The 23,816-nt window shown below is 39.8% G+C and overlaps 2 protein-coding genes across 3 annotated transcripts in view; one reads left to right on the top strand and one right to left on the bottom strand.

The window, feature by feature from the left end:
• The window catches only part of UBE2K (ubiquitin conjugating enzyme E2 K), a 45,339-nt gene extending 31,132 nt beyond the window's left edge, over window positions 1-14,207 (bottom strand). Inside the window, exon 1 of one of the 2 annotated variants that reach the window (XM_027888562.1) lies at window positions 14,027-14,207. Coding sequence is in view for 1 of the 2 variants with exons in the window: in XM_027888561.1 (XP_027744362.1) it covers window positions 14,027-14,089 (63 nt within the window). In the remaining variant the exon portion in view is untranslated. The remainder of the gene's footprint in view (window positions 1-14,026) is intronic. The other variant, XM_027888561.1, reaches the window with a different exon arrangement.
• Window positions 14,208-18,409: 4,202 nt separating this feature from the next.
• The window catches only part of SMIM14 (small integral membrane protein 14), a 53,176-nt gene continuing 47,769 nt past the window's right edge, over window positions 18,410-23,816 (top strand). Inside the window, exon 1 of the mRNA XM_027888563.1 lies at window positions 18,410-18,623. Coding sequence (XP_027744364.1) covers window positions 18,603-18,623 — 21 coding nt within the window. The 5' untranslated portion in view covers window positions 18,410-18,602. The remainder of the gene's footprint in view (window positions 18,624-23,816) is intronic.

The following is a 23,816-nucleotide window of genomic DNA, read 5'->3' as shown; positions in this document are numbered from 1 at the left end:
AGCAGAGTTCTTCAAAAGTTCTCTGACACCAATGATCTTAGCAAAGAATTTATGAATCAAGTTGTGATCTCACATCCCAAGTTGATTTTCCAGAAGCAGTTCTACAAAGACCTCATTATACTTTCATACCAAGTCTAAAACAGTATCACCTCCTGTTGACTCAGTAACAATTTAGTGAGTCAATCCCTGGGCTAGCAATTCCTGAAATATTAGCCATTCTATTACTAACAGCATTTATTTCCACAATTTCAAAGTTAAATTCTGTAACAATACAACATCCAAACATCCATCAGCAAAATCCTTTTCTAGAAATCTACAACTCTGACACTATTAGAACTTCCCATCACCAGACCTGAAAATTATTTTGATCAAGACTGACCAAAAGAAAAAACCCAAACACCAAAGCAACCCCAAACAAAACAAAAAAGCTCCAACACACAGAGAAAGGAGCATTGATGCAACATACTATATAATGCATAATGCCATTCCCTCATTTTTTTCCTTCATATTCTAGATGGATTATGTCTACCCTTTTTTTCTTTTTAAATGCATCCCCTACTTCACACTAAGGTTCTAGTCAGAAGATTTGTTGTCATGTAGACCAACCCAACTGCTGAGATTCCTTCTGCACTGTTACAGGTAGTCATGCTTGACCAATTTTATTCTGCCTTGTGGAAACTAAACTCAAGCACAGAGATTAAACTAAAACAACGATGCAGACAACTTGAGGAAGATTCAGATGACACATTTTCATCCATTAAAAAAGCCTTATCTCTAAAAAGAAACTCGAAGGAATCAATCCTTCATGAAGTTATCATTCTGTGAGCATCTTCAAAAGTTTGGACACTCAATCACATTTGTCACAGTAGCCACTGATCAATAATATTCTGACTTGTCTTCACCTGCCTCCTTAAAAAAAAAAAAATCCAAAATTACAGTGCAGTTTTATATTCGAGTATCTTCCTAGTGCAGAACACACAACCCACTCCAGCAGAGACTTTTAAAGAGTACATTCTGCCACAGGCTTGTCTATAAGCCTTAACAAGGAGCCCCCCATTCGAGGGCCTGTCTTCTTTCTGCAGTTAATCCAACCTTTTTCCTGAGCCTTCCATCTCTTTCTCTGTTCTCCAACCTGCCTTTAAAAAAACTAAAAAATTTAAAAAAAGTTATTCATGGCCTACTATCCTCTACTTGTCCAGTACCTCTACTCCTAAAAATCCAGTTTTCCTTCATGTAAGATAAAAGACAAAACCGTTACATATCAACACCACAGGAGCACATTAGAGAAGATATTTAAAACTGCATTGTTCTAAATTTTTATTTCCCCACATGCAAAATACTATTTACTATATTTATTAAAAGCAAAAGAAAATTATATATTCAGAGTTCGATCTTGAGATAAGTCTACTTCTTTAAGACTGAAGGTAGAAGAAGCTACTTTTTTTAGAAGTAGGAATTACAAGTGTATCAGAATTCTTCATGCTTTCTAAAAAAGCCTCCAAATTCTGCAGTTATTTTGATGAAAACTACCAGAGTTAACCTCAAGTAATCAGCATAAAAATGCCTATTGTCAGAGCTGGCAATGTACAGATAGATACTGTTAGGTTTAACTAAAAATGAAGGAATAAGAAGTTTTTAATTATTTTTTTTTTAATTACGTGGCCAGAAGTTTTGACATCTATGGGGAACCCTCTTGAGTGGAAAGAAAAAAACAAAACAAACCCAAACCCCAAATAAATCCCTCACATTTCCATGTCAGCCATGGCTACCAAACATTAGAAACTTAATACTGGATGATGATGACAGACAAAATAGTTTTGACTGAGGTTGTCCTAGAACCAACCAGCTCTACTTACTCCCCCATGACAACATCTTAACATTAGATCTTTAATTCTTGTATCATGAAATTACTCCAAAGAAATGTAAATACATCCATTAGCAAACATACCATGTTTTCAACTACTGGGGTCAGAACAAAACAAGGAAAAAATCTATGTTTATTAGCAATAGTAGTAATTTCAGTTCAGCACATTAGTTAAGAATAATAAAGTAGAGTCAAGTTGAATTATTATTTGCATGTTCTAAGCCAATCTATCTCACCTTACACATTCAGACACCATGTGTAAAATTCATATCAAATGTCTTTGGGTATAAAGGCCAAAACGGTAAATAAGGATTTACAAAAACAAAAAACAACACACACATACACGCACACAAAACCACCTTAAACAGAATTATATTTGGAATTTTAAACTCAGTGGTTACTTTTGAATTACTGTGTATAAAAGAAACCAAACACAAAATCATGAAACCACACTACTCCATACAGCAGCCTGTATTTCAGTGGTCCTGTAACATGATTTTGCTCCATCTTAAAAGGAACACACTCTATACTGGGCCAACTACTTCTATTTTCTGTTAATTTACTTGGTTTTTATAGAAAAGAACTCATACAAAACTCTGGAAACATATGTGTGTACGTATGAATATATATGAATAAAACAAAACAAAACCAGACTAGAAAAAACCTAACCTGAAAAGACACATATGTAAGTGATAAATTATGGGTATAGATAAACAAGTCTAATTGCAATAAATTCAGCTAAGTATTAAAACTCTCTAATAATTTAGGGTTTTAAAACCAGCAGCTTACACATTAAGAGTTTTAAGAAAGTAACAAAAATGTCGAAGAATGCACGTGCCAAAATTTCAGCAAGGATTAAGGAAAAAATTTGAAAAATTTCTCTGGAATTTTCTCAACCAAGGACAAAGTCCACTCACTAGTGAAGGAGGGCGTGCATTTAAAACAAAACATTTTCTATCACTGATTGTTTCCCCAATCCCAGCAACAAAATAAGTTCTTTATCTTTCAGGATAGGATTTTTAAATTACTGTTTGATTCTTCTACAAGGTAAATTGGCAATAACCACTTTCTAATCTACCTAAAATCTAATAAAAATTTAGTTACTTCTTTAATATAGACACAACTTACGAAAATGAAGTACTTTTGAACATCTAAACATTTTATACTGACATTATAAGGTTCAATATTAAACAGGACAATTTAAGTAAGAAATCCTTCACCCTAGGCTGAGGCCATGCTAGCAACATTAACTATGGTAACTACATATACAGTAACTACAAATTACTAGTGTCTTATAAAATTCTTCTTACCCTCCTCCCTGTCTTATATTCTACCACAACAGTCTTACTCTGCACCAAAATCTGGCATGAACATATCTCAAGAGACTTACAGAAAAAGATCACCTGATTGACTATGACAATGAAATCCACAAGGCTATTTTAGCAGAAGGTTGCAAGTACTCTGAGTCAAATGTGTTGAGCACAGGACTCCAATCTTTCAGTAGCAGCTCACTCCATTAAACATTTATTTACATTAATAACTTAAAAAACAAAACCAAGTTCATTCTTATCTTATTTCCCAACGCCTTGTAAATCTGTGGATAAATATTCAGAGGAATTCTGGTTTGCAATAACTGCCCCATTATTTTCTTATGCTCTTTTGCTAGGGTTCCATGACCTTTCTCAACTCAGTCCAAATGATTCGGTTCTCCCCTCTTCACTGATATGCCAGACAGGAACATTCCTAACAAACTCTCTCACCTCTTAAACTGCCCTCTAAGAAGTCAACTACCAGCCTCTCCTCTCATCTCCTGGGGCATCACTTCTTTTCAAACCAAGTTTCCCTTTTTAACCCCTTTGCTACTGCAGAGTAGCTCAGAGTAAGTACATTGCATCCGCTTGTTCACTCTTTTCCATGAAATGGGAAAACAGCCAAAAGGCAGGAGGTATCACTCAACAAGGAAGCAAAGTGCAGCACACTGTCCTGCAGCAGAACAGTAAATTCAACTTTAAAAAAAAAAAAAAAAGTTTTATATTCCTGCTGTTGCCCTCCTCAAAGAGCTATCAAAGCAGAGGGAGTAGCAGTAGATCGATACTTCCGAAGTGTTCCTTCAGACTCACTCCAGCTTAAAAGCCAGAATAGAGTGCATGTCAGTGCATCTCCAGAGTCTGAGGTTGTTATTATTAAGAGAAGCAAAAATGTCACATAATTACCACAGGGCTATGAAGTCTAGGAGCTGCACTATCAGCTGAGATCAGCAGATCACATTTGCATTCTCAGAGAGAGTTCCTGCTGACCTTCAAAGCACAGAGCAATGCTACGCTGAAACAACCCAACGTTGGGGCAGGGCACGGAGAAGAGAGGAAACACTTCTGTCTAAAGCACATTGAAGAGCAGTTTTCCTAGATAAGAAAAGGTCAGTACCAAAAAATGCACTTTCATTAAAATGCTCCTAAGTCCTTAGAACATACTAACAATTTCAGTCACGGAAGTTCTTCCTCATGTCACGTTCTATTTCATCCCACTGTATTGATATATATTTTCTAGAATTATGTCTGTTTCAGTAAAAGTGACATTATTTTTGCATACTATTTTTTTCATTTACTGAACAAAACGCTCTGTTACTAATAAGTAACTTGTATTTTAATGTATCTAAGGAGCTACAAGGATGAATATTGTGTGAGTTCTGTATTACTGGAAATTAGACAGTCTAGAATTTTCATATTTATCAAAATTTTACTTATTAAATCCATCTTGTTAACACATTTTATTAAATAATCTTATCAAGATATTAAATCTGTACCAAATTTTAAATTTGGTATTATTAAATGTTTACATACAAGCACAATGCTGACGGATATTCTTTTCCTGTCAGGAATACATCTCAAATATTCACTTTAAATATTAAATATTAAATATCAAATATTAAAAACATCTTCATTTTGCAAGAGTTTGACCTGGAGAATCATCAAGTTCTAGCAAAAATTTTATTTTAGGTAGCTAAAAACCTATTCATGCTAATGTTCAGCTGTTAAAACATCACATTACCAAAAAATCTTAAGAGGCTGTACTTCCACAGCACCAGCCTGACAATGGCCAAGATCCTGCTTTCCTTCTGGTCCTGGAAGAACTAATGTAAAGCAGAGGGTAAGATTTTGTGTCAGCATTCATACACCTGCACAGCAGAAACACGAAGTAAAACTATATTAGCAAGACAGTTCTTTCATCTTAAACCAATCCAATTTGATTCACCATGAACAACGCAAGTAAGAGAAGGAGCACAAAAGCGGGAAGAGGAGACGAGGTTGCAAGAGGAATGTGATACTGCTACTTGGCACTGCCTTAGAACAACTTAAAAGAATTCTGAAACTTCAGCTCTAGTGTCTGTCTAAACTATTTCTGACAAAATCATTGCGTCAGCCGTGGACACACAGAGGTGTAACCCACACAGCTCTCCTGGCATAAGCCCCAAGTGCAGTTACAGAATCAGTGCTTGTCTCCAGAAGGGATGGTGTGGTTCAACTGATGAAGCCGGGCCATGAGAGCCGTGTAGGTATTGCAGCCTTACACCAGCACAGGAGTGTAAGGGCTCCTGCGGAGCGTTAACCACAGGACAGGAGTTGTCCAAACCTGATGTGAGCACCACTGAGATACTCAACATCAGAGCAGGCACAGTGCAAAGGACTCCTGTTCCGGGTAACTCCCTTCAGGAGAGCCAAAATGAATAAGTAAAACGGATTTTTCTTATCTTTTTATGCACAATTCCGTTTTTGATGCAGAACAACTGAAAAACCCTGCAGATAAAGGTGCTTTAAGAATCCTTTTGAGCCATACTTCAAATTAGTAATTTTATAAGCATACAAAGCCATTTGATGCAGACTCTGCAGTCAGTCTCTGTGTCTACCCTACTTAGGTTGTTAGCAATTCTACATATAAAAGAATCCCAGGATTCAGCTCATTTTAAATTGATTATGCTAATTCACTCTCAGTCCCAGAGCTTGAAGACTTGTGGAAGTAGCTCAGAACAGTTTTTCTGTACTAGCTTTCCAGATGGACACCCTTATTCCAAAGCAGAAGACCTTACCAAAACAATATGAATGTTCTAAGAGGCTTCTGGAAAGGAGGCAAATACAACACAGATACCATGATTTTTATTCATATGTGCTACCTCATTTCATAAGAGCCTCCTGTACTTTAACAAATCCTAACATAGCAAAGTCTTTAAAACACTTTCTCACAGCTTATTTTCAGCTAAAAATAAAAAGTGGTAAATATTCAGCTCGAACTAAACTACCTGTTTAAGTAAAACATGAACTAATGTATTTGTGGGTTTGGGTTTTTTCCTCTCTTCATAAAACACTCTAGAGACTTTTTTTAGGATCTGAAGACACATCACTTTAAACCTGCCTTTTTTACAGTAACTAGACTTATACAATCATTAGTCTTTCCTTTCTCAATGAGCTGTTTGTCTTACTGGCTATTAATGAATACAAATTATGAAATAATGAACTTCAATTAGTTTCCTACGTGTTTTGTGACAACAAAGGGAGACAGGATACCCCTATTACCATTCCTACAGAAGAATGATACACAGTATGAGCCCAGCTTTCAGATGTCAGCACAGCCAAACTGAAGTCACACTGTAGGACTGACTTTTACGGTGCCCAATAAAGCATAAGCACCGAATTAAGCTTCTTCTATAGCCAGGAATACTTACAACATCTCCCTCCTGTGCAGATACTTTGAAGACCAGACAGGAGCAATTCACAGCCTTACCACAATTCTGTTACAACACACCAGACTAACAGATACAGACCTGGTCCTCAAACAAGGCTATTATTGCTGTTCACAGAGGTGATTTACTTATTATACAGACACTATTCTATGAAATACTCATGGCAACCATATTCAAGTACTCCCAAATATGACAAACATTAACACCAATATAATCCAAAGAAAAAATGCTGGATAAATCAAGAGCGCAAAAGTGGACTACATCAAACTCGGAATATTCTATGATTCTGTGAAACATTCCTAAAGCGCCATATAGAATATTTGTCAACATTCCTATTCTTTGCAATAACAGAACTAACTTCGTTACTTTTCTTAACTTAACTGCAGCAAAGTTTACTTAGTTTGTCAAAGACAAAAAAGCCTGCATATTAATGATAAAGTTTAACCAAAAGCATTTTCTCAATTTAATACCAGAAGCAATTATCAGTGTAAAGTTATGAAGGACAGTAATGACAATAATCCTTATTAGGATTATGAAGAAAGCTAGAACCATTTAACAGGTGAATAATTTAGGAACAACACTAAGTACCTGTACTAGCTTAATGTAAAATAAAGACCACTGGACAACTCATGATTGGATTGTTAACCAGCACTGTCTTACAGTTTATGCTTACACAAATTTACTATGATAAAATGTTAACTTTTTAAAGATTTCATACTAAGTAAAGTGAACTAACCTTAGGACTTGTACACTTCTTTCCTATTAAAGTCAAACTCCTGGAAACAAGCACAGAAGAATGAATGGAATTGTTAAAGGGTTGGCTAATTCCTAGTATCCTTTCAGGTCCACAGAGTTGTGGTCAGAGGGTACCATCACCAGCTGCAGCCTAACCCCTAATCCTAAACTGAGTAACCCACTCCTGTAACCAGTGACTGCTCTCTTTGCTCAGGTTTTTAAGAGATTACCAAAGACAACCAAATGAGCCTGACTCTAGTGGAGACCAAGGGGTTTTTTTCTGTTTCCCACTTAATCCCCAAATCTTCAGGATTCTGCCTGATATGCAGAAATCTGGACTCAACTGGATACACATTAACATGAAAAAATGCCACCAACTGAACAGAGGAATAAGCAATGCATCTTGCCTTCCCTGCATCACTATTCCCACTACCAACACTTGGCCAACTCATGGGCCTGGGTCAAATGATCACTAACATTGTATGGTAAGTATTTTGAATCACAGATTTAAGTAACATTCATAATACTATAACTGATGAGTATCTACACAATACTGATCCTAAAGAGCTGGAACCTCTGTGTCTCTTTCACAAACAGAAAAAAACCCCAGTAATTTAAAAACAATCATATACTATAGAAATACAGAATACTGTAGAAAAAGGCACCTGGCTGGCCTCTAGTCCCTACTTCCGCTCAAAACAGGTCCAGCTTGAGCAGGTTGCTCAAGAACTTGTTGAGTTTTGAACATCTCCAAGGAGAGAAATTCTGAAATCTCACTGGTGAATCTTTTAAAATGTTTGGCTACTATCATTGTAATTTTTTTTCCCCAGTGTCTAGTCAGAATTTCCCAGCTTATGTCTGTTGCCTCTCATCATATCCCCGTGCACTTCTGAGATAAGTCTGGTTCTTCTCAAGAGCCTCTCATCAGGTATTTATGAATAATAGGAAGATGTCCCTTTGAATAGTTCTCAAATCTTTCACTCTCTTCTCACACATCTTGTGCTCCACTCCCTTAACCACCTTGATGGTGTTCCGCTGGGCTCACTCCAGTATGTATCAACATCCTACCCTGGAAAGCCTAAAGCTGGACACAGTACACCACATATAGTCTCATAAGCACAGAATAGAGGTGAAAAATCACTTCTCACAACCCACTGACTACATTCTTGCTAATGCAACCCAGTACGTGCAGGGTCGTCTTTGCCACAAGAGTACTGCTGTATCATGTTCAACTTGACACTCATTAGGCCATGAAGTTCTTTTCCTGCTTTGTTTCCAGTCAGTCCCCACACTGTATGTACTGATGCACGGAGTTACTTTCTCCCAGGTGTAGGACTTGGTAACTACCTCAGTTGAACTTCAAAAGGTTCCTGTCAGCACATTCATTTCTCCAGCCTACTAAGATCCCTTTACATAGCAGTCTCGTGCTCTAATGTGCTGACACGCTCCCCCACACATCTTTTTAATCATATGCAAGCCTTATGAGAGACTGAAGAGAGACTGATACCAATATAATGACAACAGTTTAAAAGTTCTTATCTTTACACCTTTTTTTACCTTTATGCCTTTCAATTAGCTAAGCACACTCTATTCACACAAATAATTTTTCTGAGTTTGGCTGGGGTAGAGATAATTTTCTTCCTAGTAACTGGTACAAAGCTGTGTTTTGGATTAAGTATAAGAATAATGCTGATAACACAGATGTTTTAGTTGTTGCTGGGTAGTGCTTACTTTAAGTCAAGGACTTTCCAGTTTCCCGTGCTCTGCCAGTGAGGAGGTGCAAAAGAAGTCTGAAGGGAGCACGGCCAGGACAGTTGACCTGAACTGACCTGACTGGCCAAAGGTATATTCTGTACCACAGAATGTCACACTCCGTATATGAACTCAGGGGGTTGGCCAGGGGGTTGGCTGGTTGCTGCTCAAGGATGGGCTGGGCATAGGTGAGCGAGTGGTGAGCAATCCACTGTGCATCCCCTGTCTTTCCCTGGTTTTATTTCCCTCTCTCTTTTTGTAATCTCCCTTTTCATTATGATTACTAAAATATTTTACTTTATTTCCATCATTAAACTGCTCGTCTCAACACATGGGTTTTACCCTTTTTCCAGTTCTCCTTCCCATTCCATCATGGGGAGGGGGGCGTCTGATCAGCAGCTGCACGATATCCAGTCGCCCACTGGGATTAAACCATGACAACAATTCCACTGCACTCACTAAACCTCTACTGACTTCAACGTGACTATTCTTACAAAACAAAAGTTAAGCACATGTATCAGCATAAAATGGATACTATTTAAAACATGGCTCAGGAACCAGCATAGAAGACATCTCATTCTTATACATCTGAATTGATTCTGCATGATAAAGAGCAGGAAAACCAAGAATCCTTCTGTTAACACTAAAGCACAAATACTGCTAAAAGTTTCCATCTTAGTGAATTCAGTATCTAGCACCCAGGACTGCCCAAATATAAACAAACCAAAGTAATGGAGTTTTTCTGAGCCTGAAGATTAAGTACCTACGGCTTCTCTAAAAAGCAAGAAAATTTCAGAGATGCCACTTAGGATCTTACTATAAACTGACATAAATCACAAGATTGCTACAGGCAATGATAAAAGGCAACACCAGAGGTACTCACTAGATCTTTAAAAGTCTAAGAAGGGATATAGTATGGTAGACTACTGTTACTTCTCCTGTAAATCACTACAAAACATAGCAGACTCCAAAACAAATACCCACTTCCTTCTTGGAAATTAAGTACTTCAAATTTTTGTCATTAACCTACTCTCTCTGCTTGAATGCTACTTTGAATTCAACCAAGTTGCAAATTTCATCTGCACCTTCACATATCTGTTCATGCAGATATTCGTATTGCATAACTACAGCTGAGTTTCATTTATTCTAAGCTTTACCTGGGATTACCTCCCATAAATGTCTGCCTCTTCATATCTGTAAGAGAACATTTCACATACACCAGCAATTCTCTTCTTGCTAGGAGGAAGCTATGTTTCCCAGTGTGTTACCTTCCATATCAGAGTAGAGGTTTCACTGTAAAAGGTGTCAATTAGTCTCTGACTTACAGGTGGTTAGAAAATACCTTACATTTCCACATGCTAAAAGAAAGTGGATGGCCAATTAAACACTGAATCCTTCAATGCTAGCACAGCATAATTTTTTAAAGTGTAACACTGATGCTCTATTAAAATATGAAAACAAGTCACACATAATGTTTAACATACCCGATTAACTACAACACGTCTCAGCATCAGTCTTTAAGTGACCACAAGATTTTTCAACATGTCTGGCATTTAATAATGACTAGAATTCCCTCTCATAAGACAGATGCTTATAAACAGAAAGAAGGTAAGGATCTGGCTACCCAATGCAGCATTCCAGTAACTATTTTAAAATAATACCAGCTAACCTTCACCAAAACTTTTTACTATTTACTAAAAGTGGGATGCTATTCTTCCACCTATTTTTTGGTTTCTCCATCATGCTGCAGCTTCATATTTCTATTCCAAACACATTTTGTGGCTTTAGAATTTCAGCCCATAAAATCAAAAAGATATCAGATTAATGAAACAACAGGACAAGGAAAGAGGTAAAGGTGAACAACCGACCCCTTGCCTAGACTAGAACTTGGAGCATGATCTGATTTAATGTACTGTCTACTCATTTTAGAACTTTATTATAAGCTTAGCAGAACACAGTACAGTACACATATTTAACCAGTCAAGTTAGTTCCTAGACTAACTTAACAGCTTCATCTTTGTTAGAGATACACAGTACCTTATCTACCTTAGAACTGTAAAGGTTTCTTCATACACAAAAGTAAAAAGCGTTATTTAAATCATACCTTGGAGAGCACCCCTGACAAACAAACTGTTGCTGGATTCATCTATTTAATTCAAATATTTAAGTAATGCAAAGTTGCAGAGATGTCTCTTAAATACACAATGCACTACTTATTAAGTTAATGGGCAGGGTTTATGATAAAAGTAGAAATAATAAAGCAAGTAGAGCAAAAATACTTCTCTTGCTCAAGTGTGAAAATACTTAAAATATCTTTACAAATACTAAAGAAGCCCCAAACTCAACTTACAAAAAATTAAACACCCTTCATCTCTTATCTATAAACCAAAGAGCAAGATAATATTTCATATTTTAGTGATTTCTCAGAAATGATGTTTAAATCAAGGAAACAAAGTGCTAAGTAATATGAAAAGTATATTTAGTCCTATGAGTAGTGAGGATTCATAGATCCTTACCCATAGCAATTCTTTAATTCTGAAAAGTGTGTGTTTATTCTTCCTACGGATAAATATCTTCATCAATATTTAGAAGTGGAATTTAGTGCTTCCAATATATACTTCAAATGCAGAATGAATTAACTGCCATCCAGCTGCTCCCTTTTAAAAACATTTCTGGTTCCACCACTCTATTTCAGCTCAAAGGCGAGTACTAGAATAGGAAAGAGAACAAACTTGTACTTTTTCCCAGAGTGCCTGCCCCCTCCCCCAAGCATTTGTGCTCTTACTGCAAGGAAAGGGGAGAGGGGGCTGCTCTTCATGTTCAAGTGTAGCTCAAAGCATTAAATCAAGAATAATTTCGGTATAGGTAATGTGAGCCACTTTGCCTTCAGAGAGGGACTTAAAAACTTCTAAATAACAAATTTAGCATCACCATTTAAGAAAAAGTTTTCTTTTTCTTTTTTAAAGAAACAAGGACTAATAATAATTTTAGTACATGGAAAGAGAAGCTTTTTTTGTTCTTTTGTGATTTATAGTATTTAGTTGGACTTTTATTCACTATCTCACTCCATGTATTTCACACTCGGTGAAAAGTGATACTGACACTATAGTTTGACTGCCTTGGAACGTACAAATGTTCACAAAAAACCTTTGCTTGCAACTTTGATAACCATTGAGTAATGCTGAATTTTGCATTCAAGAGCTGGTATAGTCTGTAAATAGCAGTTTTATACATACTGCCATATAAGTGTAACACTCATGTGTTACTTGCTAGTGGCAGAAAAAAAAATATCAGTCTTCTGTATCATAATTTTTAAATTCCATAAATTGAGTTTCATAAGAATTATGGTCTTATTTCTGGGAAGCTTTAGGCAGCTTAAGGGCTATTTCATAATAGTATTCATTTCCAAAATTCAGTACTAGGACCTTCAGTGCACAAACTAAACAAACAGGAATAATGAAAAATGCACACATTAGATGCAAAATTTACAGTAAGAAAATTCAGCATGGACCTCCCCCAAAACCTCTTTCAGTTAAGGCTTCTTTTTTTTTTTTCTATATAAACGAAAGAAAAAGGGTCTTGAAGCCTCTACACAGCACTTCCAAATAGAGACTTCTTTGTTTCTACAGTATCAGCTGGTTATATGGGGTATGAGGTCCAGATTTTCTAGCTTTGGTATAAAGGTATCCACCTAGAAATTTCTCTTAAGTCTACACGCAATTCTGTATTTGCAGTCCAATAGCTTGGCAAAATCAGCCTGGGCTCTGAAGGCAGCTGTAAAACAAGGCCCTTACATTTTTCTAGGTGCTAGTTCAAGCTGCATAGCAACAATGCTGTTAGAACACAATTTAAAAGCACATCAACTACTGCTACCCTAATATGTTTTTCGTTAAGCCATTAGTACCTTTCAAAAATTGTCCTCTCAATTTTTCCTCTGTAAATACGTCCAGATTTCTAAAACACCATCTTTAAGAGTTACATATTCACATTAATATTTCACAAGCATCTAACCTGCAACATCATCCCAAGTAGGACAATGACGACACAACCACTAAAACCTACCTGGCTGACGTCCACTAACTCAGACACAGCAAAACCTGTACTGATATAACCCTGCAAACACTGGTATATATTCCCCCAGACTGATCCGAACTTCTTTCCTGTCGCCCTGAAGGTAGTCAGCCTCTCTTCCTGACCACCACATACCTCCGAACACACTGTTCAAAAAACGAGGTAAAATGACTGTAACGAGTGAGGCTTTAAAAGCATCCATCTGAAGGTGAGCAAGCCTGCAGTGGGATAAAGGAAGTTCTGTATACAGGCAAGCCAAATAAATTGGGTTTTAATGGCAAGCGTTCAGAAAAATCCCAAACATTAAACCCGTCCCCGGCAGCCTCTGGTACTGGCGGGCCAGAGGAGTCAGCTGAAGGGTGAGGGGGATGCGTGGGGTCACGTCCCCCCACCTCGTCCTCACCAGTCCAGCCCATCCATCCATCCACCCATCCATCCACCCATCCACGCTCCCTCCGCTCCCGGCCCTGCCGGCGGCGCGCGGGCGGACGCGGGAGGGCGCGTGCCGGGGGTCCCCGCAGGCCGGGCCGGCCCCGCCCCGCGGCCCCGGCCTGGCGGCGCTCCCGGGCACCGGCCGCCGGCAGCCCTCGCTGGGGGCCGGCCCGCCCGGCCTCATCGGGCCCCGCCGCCGCGCTTCCTACGGGCCCCTCCGCCGGCTCCCAACGGCCGGTGGGCCCCGTCTGCCCGGGAATCGCCGTTCCCCTCCCCAACGGGCCCACCCCCAGCACAGGGAGGTGGGGCCGGGAGGGGAGCGGGGTCCCCGCGCAGGCCGGCGGGGCAGCCGCACCGTCCCCCGCTGCCCACGCTCACACGGGGGAAGGTGGCGGCGGCGGCGGCAGCACGCCGGAGGAGAGGGGAGAGGCTCTGACCTCCTCGCTCTTCAGCACCTCCTTGAACTCCCGCTTGATCCTCTGCACCGCGATGTTGGCCATCTCCGCAGCGGGCACCCCCTCGCCGCCCCTCCGCGCCGGGCCCAGCGAGCTCCGCCGCCGCTCCGCTGGAGAACTCCCGGCCCCACCAAAATGGCGCCCGCGCCGAGCATGCGCGTTGGGGCTGCCGCTGCTCCTCAGGAGGGGCCGCGGGAGCGCGGCCGGAGCGGCACCGGGGCGGTGGCGGGGACGGGACGGGACTGGGGCCAGGCGGTGCCGGCGAGGCGGCCGCGGAGGGTGCTCTCTCGGCTGCCTCCTCCACGCTGCCCCCGAGGGGAAGGATGCGCTGCCCACCTGGGGACGCGCAGGGTCCGCCCCGCTGGCGCCCGCCCCGGGGGGCGATACCTGCCCTCAGAGCCGCTCGCGCCGCTCTTCCCGGCACGGGCCGGGCGAGCTCCGGCAAGAGCGGGAGGAACCGCCGCGGGCGAGCCCCGGGGCACAGCTGGGGCCGTGGTGTTGTCACGGCTCCCGCCCGACCCTCGGCCCGCTCCAGGTGAATCCCAAGGCACTGGCCGGGGAAGGGGTGACGGAGCACTCTCGGGAGGGCTGGGCCGGGTCCGAGGTAGCGGGGCAGAAATCTGAGGTGTCCCAGAGGAAACAGCTGGCTCAAGGAGCACTCGGCATGTTTGCTCGGGAAGCGCCCGAGCAAAAAGAACCAGGGCTGTCTCACGTGCCTTGAGAATCTGCTCAACCTGGCCCATACAGCTGCTCCAATCAGTTTTTCCCCCTTATGCTCCCGCATCAGCGCCTTGCCCTCTTCCCACCCTCACCCTTCCCTTGGAGACGCTGGTGTCGCCTCACACGGGAAGGGGGGTAACTTGCAGGCCGAGGAGCAGGCAGCTCTGAGGGGACAGTGTAAGGAACTGTTTCTTTTTACGGATTCTGCTACAAGATTTTGAAAGTAGAGTAGAAGCCGAACGTCTGCCCTGCCTAATAGACTGTTACGTTTTATTGCAGAAGCAAACACGAGGACCCACAGATGTTGCTTCTGTTCTGGAGTCTGAAATAAGATAACAGTAATCATCCCTGCTAGCCTGAGCTGTGTAAAATAAGGCATGCTATGCAAGGGCGTAGATGGATTTTTGGAGGAGAACATGAGATTGCATTAAGAACTGTTGTTTATTCAGGAACTAGAGGCTTTCAAGACATTAAGGTTTATTGAAACAATTTATAGGGCCCCCTTTAAACGGTGCATTGCAGGACAATGTGTGACACAGACATTTATCTCAACAAATGTCTACTTCTGGAATGGCTGTCATCTGCAAGTGCTGTTTGTTAATCTCCGTAAGTGTACACAGCATTTTGACTTATATACACAGTAAAGAAAGTATAGGCCAAACCAAAAAAAAAAAAAAATAAAAAAAAAATAAAAAAAAAAATCTGGCAACTATGTACAGAAACATCTAGTCTTTTCTATGTGTGCTTACTCTTCCCCTGTGGTTTGACTGGAAAAAGTCGATTTTTCTGCAAAAATGTTGCACCATGAGCGACATTCATCAGATTAGGTCTTCTTCAGACCAAAACTTGTTTTAAATGTATTATACAATGCAGTTTTTCAGATGAGGTTTTCAGTACCTTTTTAAGAAGGACCATTTCACAGTAGGTCTGATTTCTTTTTAATTACTAGCAGTATGATCTTGGACCTTCATCTTCAAAATAATTTAGACATCTAAGTCCCACCGATGTGTCTTAAGTTCAGGTAGGCTGTGGTTTTCTGTGCCACTGGGTCTCACCAGTAAAAGAAGGGTAATAACTCTTTTCTGCCTCTTAGAGCTCTTAGATGAAAGTTCGATTTATGTGTGCTGTGCTCCTATGAGTACTATAGACAAAAATTATAAAGGTAGTACATAAAATCTCTGGGTTAAATGTCTTACATATTTTCAGACAGCTCATACAAAGAAGCTGAGCTTCTGATACTCAGATTTTGCACTGAATGGAGTGGAAAACATGACCTTTATCAAGTGTCAGAATCCTTTGTGTTCCTGTGAGTATGCTTGTATGTTATAGGTAGTAGACATCCAGTAAGGGCCATAGTAAAGGGCAATGATTTTGCCTGGTTTGTACCTAGGTTCATTTTCATGTGCTCGTTTGGATTACAAATGTCAGAGTCTGTAACTGCAAAAATGAAATCTGAATGAGTAATATGAATTACTGTATCTCTTTTCCTTAGTATACCTTTCTCCTGTCCTTAAAGCACATCTCTCACTTATCTCACAGCTCTTTCATAGTCTCTATATACTGTGTTAATATTCTCTTGCTGAAAGATAGATATAGGAAGGCTTTTTAGGTGGTAGAACAGAGCAGTGATGAGTTTTGACAGGAACAAAATTACATAAAAATCGGTACCTTTTGTAATCATCATGCTGGGGTTACCATTGTACACCTCCTATATTTTATGCTTTATTATAGTTTACTATTTTACAAAAGACTCTATGGGGTCTTGGGACAGAACAGGACCATAGACTAGCTGTCTTAGAATAGAGGATTTGAGTTTTTATTTTAGTTTGGTTTAGGGTTTTTTTGGTTCGGGGCTTTTTGTTTGTTTTGAAGTTTTTTTGGTTAAATAAGAAAATGCTTGGGAAAAATTATAACATCCCCTCTTTGTGTGATTTCAGTGACTTCCATGTCTGAGGCCTTACTCTGAGGCCATGTCTCATATTTTATGGTATGTTGATAATGTAGTCCTGTGTCCATTCTCTGAATTAAGTTGTCATTAGTCTTTTGCCCTTAGAAAAATCCATACACAAAATGTAAAACTGAAATCCACTGAACATAGTCAGCTCACATTTTGAATTATAAAATGTTGTAGTATATCTGATTTCAGGAGATAGCTCTTTCAATAATCCTATCATCAATTCAGCCTCAAACGAAACAGTTCTTTCAATAGTAAATTTCACAAACCATATGCAGATTGTCCATTGGTGTTGATCATAACTTATAGAATGGGAGATACAATTCTGAGTATCCATATTGTTTACTATGTTTGGCTCATTGCTTTGAAGTACTTCTGGAAGTGGGGGCAGGAGATATGGTACATAAATAAAGTTCAAACTATGTAAGATTACTGCAGGAATCAAGTTAATAGGATCAGTGCCTGTAACATAAGATCAGTGGCTGTAAGGCCTCAACCTGAGTTCTCAACAGGGAAAGGCTGACAATGTTCATTAGCCAGTGCTAGGATAACCAAACATCCTAAGTCATGTATCCTGTATCATATCCCATGTCATATGGGAAGTATTGTCTATCACTCAACCTATATATAGGACACAGTTGCCCAACTTGTCATGGAAAACTGTTGGTTGTTGCTCATGCACAGTTTGCACGTGTTGGACTCGCTGTACATCCGAATAGTCATCATGTGCATGGTTCATCTCTCTGAGACTGTGGATGCCCCACAACCCATGTACTCCTTGGGGACTCCCAACATGTTTATGACACCACTAAGTATTATTAAATATATATGTTCTTCAAGTTAAAATTCTTGGAGATCTTTTTCTCGTTTCCATATTTTTCTAATTTTATTCTGTTCCTATCAATGGGATATTTTTCTATTAGAATTACTCCTAGAGAATTTGGAATTATTGAGATTTTTTCCTGTGATTACAGGAAAATTACATTCTTGATAGCTTTCCAGTATGCAGTATTCTGTTCCTCTTTTGCTGTTTTATGTCTTGCATAACAAGACTTCCCCCTCCTCATCTTGGCTTTAGTTTAGAAAAATCAAAAATATCAGGCTTGATCTTCTCTCATTATTGCTGGAGGATTTCTTATTGTAGAGGAGAGCTGTCTAAAGAGATAAGTATATTGATTTCAATTGCTTTAGAAACAGGTTGAATCTGTAGCATTTTTAATTCTTATTTTGTTTATTTAATGAGCTATCCATATGAGTATTGAAGGCTATGTTAGTATTAGATTATATGCACTTTGCATTTAAATGTTCATATGCTCATTTATAGGAATGCTTTATTTAAAAAAAAAATCAGCAACAAGTAATATTCATATAACTAGGTCAGTTTTAAATTTAACCCTCTTTTTCCACTGAAGTTACACCTACAGCTTTCTTTTTATGATCCCAGCTTTTAACAGAGAGGCCGACATGCCAGAAATGGTCTTTTTTAGCGGCATATAATTCAGCACATTTCAGAGACTACGAGTAAATTTAGTCCGCGCGTTTATTGTCTGTCACAGTGTGTTCCTGCTGTAGCAGCATCTGGATGACTCAACTTATCGCGAAGATCAGCTTTATTTATAAAAATAACTAACTGGTCGTGCAAGTTGGCCGAGTTTTAAGTTGTCATCTTAACTTTCCTGTTCCTCCTGTAGGTGCCCATGTCCGGTTGCGTGGCCAGGTGTAAGAGTGCCCTCTCCTGGGTGGAACAGGCAGTTTGGCTTGGTCGCGTGAGACGGATCCCTCTTCGGGAAGCCTTTTGCCTTGGTACTGGCACTGCCTCGAGGAAGAACTTGCAGGAGTTCTGCAGGCAGAAATGCCAGAAAGAGGAGAACAGAAGCTAACCCGATGTTACCGAGGAGAGAGGAGGTATTCACTCATGAGGCTTGCACTTAACAGTTTAGATTTTTCATGTAATTAGCCGCTGACATATACATGCATTAAAAGGCACTAAAGGTTCTAACAAACATCAGTGATCTGAAGTCATTCAGTCTGAATTCATATGATGCAATTCATCTGACTTAGTGGAATTAGATCAGAAATCAATTCAAGTATTGATTTTACATCAATCCATCTATGGTTTAAATAAGATACAGCAAAGTTTTAATTAAATAATGAACTTGCAGAAATTTTTGGTAGTTTAACAACACCACTTGTAATGGGCTTCTGTTAGAAATTGACAGGACACCCTGGACTTTACTAATTTGGTGGCCTGCCAATAGTTTCTAAATTAATGCTACATCTGAATCTGATGTTTCCAGTAGGAAAACATAGATATAAACAGACTCAATGCTTTCAAGTCTGTTTGGAAAATTACTGTGTTTCTAAGCTTCCATTTCTTTGTGGAGGAGTGATTTTCAACTAGTAGGACACAAACCTTGGGGTCTAAGGACTATTTCTTGGGGCTTCATGAAGAAAAAAAAAAGGCAGGAAAAAAAAAGCAGGTACAGCTGTGAGGTAGTTCTTGTAGTTTTGCAGGAGGTCCCCAGTTTATTAATATTCTTAATGAGCAAGCATCTACCTTGAAAATTTGGCATCTACAGACTGGCAAGTTGACTACAGGGAACTAAAAGCTTTCCTAAAAGGAAGATGTGTAAAGCTATGCTACTTTCTTCCTATTACAAAAAGAAGGTAGCAATCTTTTTGAGGGTCCTTTCAAAGTGAAAAGAAGTTGTGATATAGAAATAGTTTTCATAGTGAAACATGGCTGTTATTAGTAGTTCTATGAATATTAGAGTTATAAGGGAAGAGATGACTTGGTCCATGATACAAAGCACTTAGTTGTTGCTGGTATATTGTTTTCCACTCAGAAACATTTTATACACTGAGTGAAGAGTTTATACAATTTTAAGTATTTTGTATTACCATCTATTAATGTAATAACTTATAATACCTTATTAAAAAATTATGTAACTTTATGTAAATAAATATGATGATCTTCCTTTCATAGAAAGGTATAAAAGGGACTTAGTGATGCTTTAAAAGGGCAGCTGGACAGCTTTTCCTGGCCAGCTGGACATTATCTCCTCCTCATGTTTTGAGGATCTGTTACTGAATAACAATTGCTGCTATTTTAATAACTGTAGGGGCTGAAATCAGTTTCAGGCTGATGCTCAGAAAAACCTCCATTCTGTAAATGTCTTCAGGACTGAAGTACATTGGGCCTTGAGGCTGGAAGCTTAAATTTGTTGTTTCGTGCAGTAGTAGCCAGGGAAGTACCTAAATGAGAGAAGATAAAATGGCATTAATATTTTGAAGTTACTGTTTGAGGGTGGAGTTAGAGTCTCTCATTAGGAGAGTTGGGTTTAGAATTAGAACTGGAACAGCAAATAATTACAAAGTAGTAATTGAATGAATACGGGAGGCCAGGGTAAATGAAAAATAAACCCCCTTTCTTTGGCAGTGGTCTTTAATTGCTAAAATATTTTCATATTCCTGATAGTGTAGATAGGCTAACTGCTGGGAAGCTCATTGTGTACAAAGTGGTCCAACTGACAGCATATGTATCAAACGTAGGTCTCTGGGATGCTTCCACCTGCCTTTCTGTCTTTTCCTTTGAGGATGTAGGCAACACTTATTCCGGGAGCACATGTTGTAAACAATTCTCCTACATTATCACTGTGTCTTCTCGTGAGAAGAGGATGGGACTGGACACCTTTCCTCTTTCATGTATGTACCCTGAGACACAGAGCCATCGATGCAGGCTGCACAGATGGATTAAGCTTCTGCAGGCAGCTCAAAAAAGGTTTCCAGCCTATAAGAGAATATGGATTAAAGATGTATGAATAACCACAGTATAATACAAGAATATGTGCAGTAAAATCAGAAGCCAAACCACAGACAGAACATACTCTAGTATACTTTGCATCATCAACTGTTAAGAATTCCTTCAACGATCTCTCTGTTTTGTAAAGCACAAGACATTTTAGGGATCCTGAAAGGTAGGACAATACCATTCCTTTTAGTAAGAAAAGAACTCTGGAGCTCTTGAATTCAGCTATTATTGCTCAAACTAGCAATTCTTGATTCTGAGGCTTTTTGAAAATTGTAATTGGAATTTGAACTTATTTATAATGATGGCCATCTTGCTAAACTACAGTATAATCTGTCATGATGGGCACCAGATCCAACGAGGGAAGTCTTTTGGAACTGTCTACAATAAAGATTTACAAAATAGTTGAGTTTGTCAGAGATCATCCAGAAAGAGCTCAGCCATGACAGATGGGTAATTTGTCAAGCTGTATGGCTGTTGATATGTTGATACCATCCTAAAATAGCTGCATTTTGGAGACTAGAACAATTTTGTATTAGAAAAAAGAAAACCCAAACTTTTCTATCGATCTTACTACCATAGAATAATAATTTAGGGCTAAATCATTAAGTCTAAATCCCTAGTTCCTGTTTAGACCACAGCTGTGTAAAATTTAATTGAACTGCATTTGAAATCATAGAAACCGGTAAGAACCAACCAATTCAAGAATACAAGTCAAGACAATCTGATTTGTTGTTCTCCTAACCTGATTGTCTCCAGTTCAGCCATATGGCTAGAAAGAACATAGCACCTGGTAAGTTATTAGAGAATATGGAGGATAAAGTCAAGTTAAACAAACAAGGCTCAATTAGTGTTCTGTACTGAGTAATGTACAGTTTCGCTGAACACAGCACATCCAAGCCATTTCTCTGGTCTGTGGATCTCTGCCAGGCACACACTGTGTCACAGAACAGTATCTAGAAAATCCCTACTATTCTGTGTCTTTCTTTTCAGTAGTAGCATAAGCCTTTGTTTAGGTGAAAGATCTAGTTTACAAGTAAGGAGTTTCTTGTCTTGTACATTTTTCTCAAATGAGGGGTGGCAATTATAGCAGTTTCAGTGAAGTATAACCCATCTCGTAAAATTCCCTATTACAGCTTTCCCATCTTTCTGATGGAGTGCAAAAAGACCACATGGTAAATTGGAACTAGGCAGCTTTTAAAGACAGTGTTCTAGACTGTATCTTTCTTTCCCAGATTAGAGGTTAGTCATGCTGGGACATGGTCAGTCATGCTGTATGATTGCCTCTTAAGATTTTACAGATTCTAACTCTTAGTCCTAGGAATTTTGTGATGTTACACTGTTGGTCCATTCCCCAAACAGAGAGCAGACTTAAAAGATATTAACACTTGCTGCAGAGCTATTTCTAGGTGTTGTACTATCCCTGTATTTTGATATCACTCATCCCAAATAATTGTACTTCCACTGAAATTGAGGTGAAGATGCTTTGCAGATGTACCTACTCCTGGGCTCCCTCTTGAATGGCACTGTCACATAATCACAGCACGGTTGAGTTTGGAAGGGACCTCCTGAGATCATCTAGTCCACCCTTCCTATTAAAGCAGGGTCAGCCAGAGCAGGTTTCCTAACCAGGACCATGTCTACTTGAATATCTTTAAGGATAGAGACACCACAGCCTTTTTGGGCAGCCTCTACCAGCATTCAGTTACCATCAGAGTAAAGAAATGTTTTCCTGTGTTCAGCTCTTGCCCTGTCACCGGGCACCACTGGGAAGGGTCTGGCTCCATCAGTAGTTTCTCTGGTGAGGAATTGGGCTTCTGCTATAATATGGCTTTGGCCTCAAATGTTGCCATGCTTATTTTCAGTAATTACTTTCAGTTTTAGAGATGTTATATCTATGTCCACTAACTGCTTTAGTCACTTAAAAAAGGGTAAGAACATTTAAACACTGAAAATGTAAATTCATACCTTCAAACACTGAAATGGTTTCCGTAATCTGTGCAGTGTTTTTGCAAAATTTATAAATTGTGAAATGTGAGCTGAATAGTTCCAAACCCTGCTATGGGGGACACTTTCCACTAGATCAGGTTACTCAGAGCCCCATCCAACCTGGGCTTGAACACTCCCAAGGATGGGGCAGCCTCAGCTTCTCTGGACAACCTGTTCCAGTGCCTCACCACCCCCACAGTAAAGAATTTCTTCCTAATGGCTATTAAAGGTATTGTAAAAAGCCCTTGTAAAAAGTCCCTTTCCAGCCTTCTTGTAGGCCCCCTTTAGGTATGAGAAGGATGCAATAAAGTCTCCCCAGAGCCTTCTTTTCTTCAAGCTGAACAACCCCAACTCTCAGCCATTCCTCATAGGAGAGGTGTTCCATCCCTCTGATCATCCTCGTGGCCTCCTCTGAACTCACTCCATCAGGTCCACATCCTTCTTATGTTGGGGGCCTCAGAGATGGATGAAGTAGTCCAGGTGGCGTCTCATGAGAGTAGAGTCGAAGGGCAAATCACCTCCCTTGACCCAGAGACCACATTTGTTCTGATGCAGCCCAGGATACGACTGGCTTTCTGGGCTGCAGGTGTACATTGCTGGCTTATGTCCAGCCTCTCATCCATCAGTACCCCCAAGTCCTTCTCAGCAGAGCTGCTCTCAATCCATTCTCCTCCCACCCTGTATTTGTCCTTGGGATTGCCCTGACCCATGTGTAGGACCTCGCGCTTGGCTTTGTTAAACTTGATAAGGTTCACACAGACCCACCTCTCAAGTCTGTCAAGGTCGCTCTGGAAGGCATCCCTACTCTACTCAGCTTGGTGGTGTTGGCAAACTTGCTGAGGGTATACTACAGATTTTTTTTTTTCTGATTTGACAGTGCTGTCAAGTTCTGTAAAACCTAATTTTCTTTCTTATACTAAACCACTTGTAGGGTTTACAGCTCCTCTTCAACCGTTTTGACATACTACAGCAAATATCCAGCTGCATCATACCACATCCTCAAACAAAATTTGATCAAAAACAAATGTGCACAGGTTAAAAGCCTTGCATTATGTCTACAAAGATCTTGCCCAGTTGAGAAAGCAGTCATTTCTTGTTCACTTGTCAGTACTCATGTTCTGATTTCTGAAATAAAAAGTATGGTTGAATGTGCTACAGAAATCAGATCAGATTCTTTTCCAACAACGTGCGTTAGTTCTCTGTAGTCCATACAGAAATGCTGCCATGTTTTTTGTTGTAGAATACTGCTCTCCAAGCACTGACTGGCAGAGTTATGCCTTTTGATACACTTTCTCGGTGAT

The sequence above is a fragment of the Empidonax traillii genome, unplaced genomic scaffold (assembly GCF_003031625.1).
Source record: "Empidonax traillii isolate 1590-97213 ecotype Southwest subspecies unplaced genomic scaffold, ASM303162v1 scaffold240:size1935192, whole genome shotgun sequence".
NCBI lineage: Eukaryota > Metazoa > Chordata > Aves > Passeriformes > Tyrannidae > Empidonax > Empidonax traillii.
This window is presented reverse-complemented; position numbering and strand designations above follow the sequence as displayed.